This window comes from Ahaetulla prasina, chromosome 1 (assembly GCF_028640845.1).
Source record: "Ahaetulla prasina isolate Xishuangbanna chromosome 1, ASM2864084v1, whole genome shotgun sequence".
Lineage (NCBI taxonomy): Eukaryota > Metazoa > Chordata > Lepidosauria > Squamata > Colubridae > Ahaetulla > Ahaetulla prasina.
In genome coordinates this window covers 375,454,465-375,458,205 of record NC_080539.1, presented here as the reverse complement: position 1 = coordinate 375,458,205, position 3,741 = coordinate 375,454,465, and the positions used below count along the sequence as shown (strand labels likewise).

Here is a 3,741-nt window from a genome sequence, read left to right as displayed (position 1 = left end):
GTGGATCTACTGTGACTTCTTTTTAGGAAGCCCTTGGGGTTTCTGTCGAGTGGGCTTAACTGTTGTGATAACAGAATAACAGAGTTGGAAGGGACCTTAGAGGTCTTCTAGTCCAACCCCCTGCTTAGGCAGGAAACCTTATTTGATTTCAGACAAATGGTTATCCAACATTTTCTTAAAAATTTCCAGTGTTGGAACATTTACAACTTCTGCAGGCAAGTTGTTCCACTGATTGATTGTTCTTTTTTTTTTGTCACAACAGTATACACAAACAATTGTCATAGATAAAACAACATATCTTGAAGAAATATATAAGTAAAAAAATATGCAATAACTATATTAATTTGATATAATGAAGAGAACAATAGGACAGGAACGGTAAAATTTCTCCTTAGTTCCAGGTTGCTTCTCTCCTTGATGAGTTTCCACCCATTGCTTCTTGTTCTACCCTCAGGTGCTTTGGAGAATAGTTTGACTCCCTCTTCTTTGTGGCAGCCCCTGAGATATTGGAACACAGCTATCATGTCTCCCCTAGTCCTTCTTTTCATTAAAGTAGGCATACCCAGTTCCTGCAACCGTTCTTCATATGTCCCCTAATCATCTTTGTTGATCTTCCAGAAACTGTTGGAGCCTTGGCTTATATTCATAAATGAAGGTGTGCAGGAAATGGATTCCCACCAGAATGGATTCTTCTTCAGAACATTACAAGCACCATCTCTGACATGCGAATGGATGGATGGATGGATGGATAGATGTGCTGCCCTGCTATTTTCTGATGGGCTTCCTGACTATCAACCAGAACGTCAGTCAATCAGAATCAGAATAGTGCTGGAAGGGGCCTTGGAGGCCTTCTAGTCCAGCCCCCTGTTCAAGCAGGAGATCCTAGAGCCGTGATGGCGAACCTATGGCACACGTCCCAGACGTGGTGTGCAGCGCATTTCTGTAGACACGCGAGCCATCGCCCCAGTTCTGCTCCACTGTGCATCCATGGGCACCTCCTGCCGGCCAGCTGGTCTTCGGGTCTCTGCCCTGCATGTGAGGGGGCAGGGCGCGTGCGGGGGCATCACACATGCATGGGCGAGGGGGACATGAGTGCATGGGGGGACGGGGCACATGCATGGGGCCCCCACGTGCATTGCATTTTGGGGGTTTGGGCGTGCAGACGTTCGCACACACAGGTCCTTTGGGCACAGGGTCCGGGGAAGGTCCTAGAGTCTAAATCACGCGTCAGTCAGGACCTTGTTTCCGTGGGCGAAACCCTCGTCCACAGCAGCCGGGAGTCTGACTGGACCCACAGCCTTTGTGGCCACACCCTGCTGGTGGAGCCCACCACGTGTTTCCTGCAGCTGCAGCTGCCGGTTTCTATAAAAAGGCATCTGGGCACCCAGTGCGGATGCCGCGGAGGTAAGACCGGAGCTGCTCTTCCTGCCCCCTTCCAAGATGAGGAGCCTCTTTGCCTTTCTGTTCCTGGTGGTCTCCGTCGCCCTGGCTGTGGAGGGTCCCAGTGAGTCCTTCCTTCCATTGGGCTCCCTCCAGCCCACCCTCTCTCTCTTGAACCCAAGAGCCCCAGGGAGGCCCTCCAGGGCTTTCTCCTGGCACAAGCAGCTCCGCTCTCAGCCGTGGGGGCAAGGGGGGGGGAGTTGAAGGAGTTACAATGCCCCCCCTCTCTCTTTCAGGTGCAGCCCCTGAACCGACCCGCCTGAGGGACCAGAATGGTAAGTCTCTCTTTCCTCCCCTTTCCGGCATCAGAAAATCGCCCCAAATCTGCCTCCTGAGCCTGAGTGGTCCTAGCTCAGCCTCTTTCTCTGGGGAGAGCTACGGGTGCCTTCTGCCCCACTGCCATGTTGCTGGGCAGACCAGGGTTGAGACAGGCAGAGACCGTGGGAGACGGGGGGGGCTGCTGCTCCAAGAGCAGATGGGGTTAAAGGCAGGGTCCCCCACAACAGGGCTTGGGGGATTAGAGAGAGGCCAGGAGTCCCTCTCCCCATGTAATGGGGCTCAGCTGGGGACCCCGGAAACTCAAGGCCAGCTTTGCAGAAGGCTCTGAGTTGAGCAGCATCCTTGATTGTGGCGCAGAAGGTCTCCTTCTGGGAGGGTCATCCAGTCACTGTCTGGTCAGCCCGATCAACACACAAGCACACGTTTTCTCTATAACTCAGAAAATAGAATTGTAGGGCTGGAAGGGACATCGGAGGTCTTCTAGTCCAACCCCATGTCTAAACAGGAGATTTATATACCATTCCTGACAAGTGGCTGTCCAATCTCTTCTTGAAAACCTGCAGCGTTGGAGCACTCACAATTTCTGGTGGCAAGCAGTTCCACTGGTTAATTGTCCTCACTGTTAGGAAATTTCTCCTTAATTCCAGGTTGCTTCTCTCCTTGGTCAGTTTCCATCCGTTGTTTCTTGGCCTGCCCTGAAATGCTTTTGAGATGGCAGCCCCTCAAATAGTGGAAGACTGCATGTCCCCCCTAATCCTTCTTTTCATTAAACTAGACAAACTCAATTCCTGCAAACCCTTTTGGCTGCTCTTGAGCTGCCAGGCTCACAGCAGAGAGTTTCCTGCCCGCTCCTGGGTGGCTGGAGAGCTTCTCCACCTCTTCTCTCTTTCCTTCCCCAGTGGATCCTGTGCCCAACTATTGCTGCTTTGACTTCACGAAACGCAGTATCCCACTGAGCCTCCTGAAATCTTTTTACTACACCAACAGCAAATGTAGCAAGCCTGCCGTCGTGTAAGTTTCCCAGGGAATTTTACAAGACGTTCAGGAGAACTTCTGAGCCTCTTTCTCACCCAAATGCTAAACCAGCGTGTCTCAATCTTGGGCATTTTAAGAGGGGTGAACTTCAACTCCCAGAATTCCCCAGCCAGGGCTAAACCATAGTCTTGATTAAAAGCAGACATTTTTCCTTTGCAGGTTCATCACAAAAAGAAATAAAACGATCTGCGCTGATCCCTCAGAGCAATGGGTCCAGAATCGCATCCGTGACCTCAGCCCACTCTAAACGTGCTCCGTGGGGAGAGTGAGGCACACGGGACCCCCTTGACAGGCGCCCATAAAAAAAGGAGAAAAAAAACATTATTAAAGGGAGTGTTGTACCCTGAAGCATGTGCAGAGTGCCTTCTGTTTATTATTACCCATGGTGGTGGTGGTGATGGTGTGTGTGTGTGTGTGTGTGTGTTGTAAAATCTGGCTTGATGAAGCCCAGAAGGCTGAATTTTGTGGGAGCAGCCAAGTCAGCCCACCGGACTGCAAGGAGGGGGACCTCATGGCAAGGGGCTCACCTCATGCCCCAAAGTAGGGGGAAGGAGGGAGGGGTTGCATTCCCCATATCTGAAATCCCTTCCCCAGCTGGGGAGGAGCAAGGAAGCAAGGGGCTGGACTAGAAGACCTCCAAGGTCCCTTCCAACTTTGCTGTTCTATGTTCTGGTTTATTTCAGGAACGATATTGTGGCTGGTCGCATGCAGATTCGTGGCGTCTGCTAGACCCCCATTTAATGTGCATTTAAGTGGAGTTTCTTGGAGCGGTCTGAAAGATTCAGAAGTTGGGCGGATAAAGCTGCCCAGAAGCTTCCTTTTTCTCGTCGACTTGAGGTGTGGACTTCAACTCCCAGAATTCCACAGCCAGCACAGACTTCTGGGAGTTGAAGTCCAACCTTCTTCCAGCTTCCCAGGTGGACAAACAATGGCCCAGGGGCTCCCCTCTCACCCCTCCGTTGCGTGGGGTTCGTTTCCCTTCCGCTC

At 51.6% G+C, this 3,741-nt stretch overlaps 1 protein-coding gene across 1 annotated transcript; it reads left to right on the top strand.

The window, feature by feature from the left end:
- Positions 1–1,375: 1,375 nt before the first annotated feature.
- On the top strand, positions 1,376–3,102 carry LOC131193213 (C-C motif chemokine 3-like). The gene is made up of 4 exons (XM_058173187.1): positions 1,376–1,504; positions 1,677–1,715; positions 2,619–2,730; positions 2,914–3,102. The coding sequence occupies exons 1-4, from the start codon at positions 1,441–1,443 to the stop codon at positions 2,999–3,001; spliced, it is 303 nt and encodes a 100-aa protein (XP_058029170.1). The 5' UTR covers positions 1,376–1,440; the 3' UTR covers positions 3,002–3,102.
- Positions 3,103–3,741: the final 639 nt, after the last annotated feature.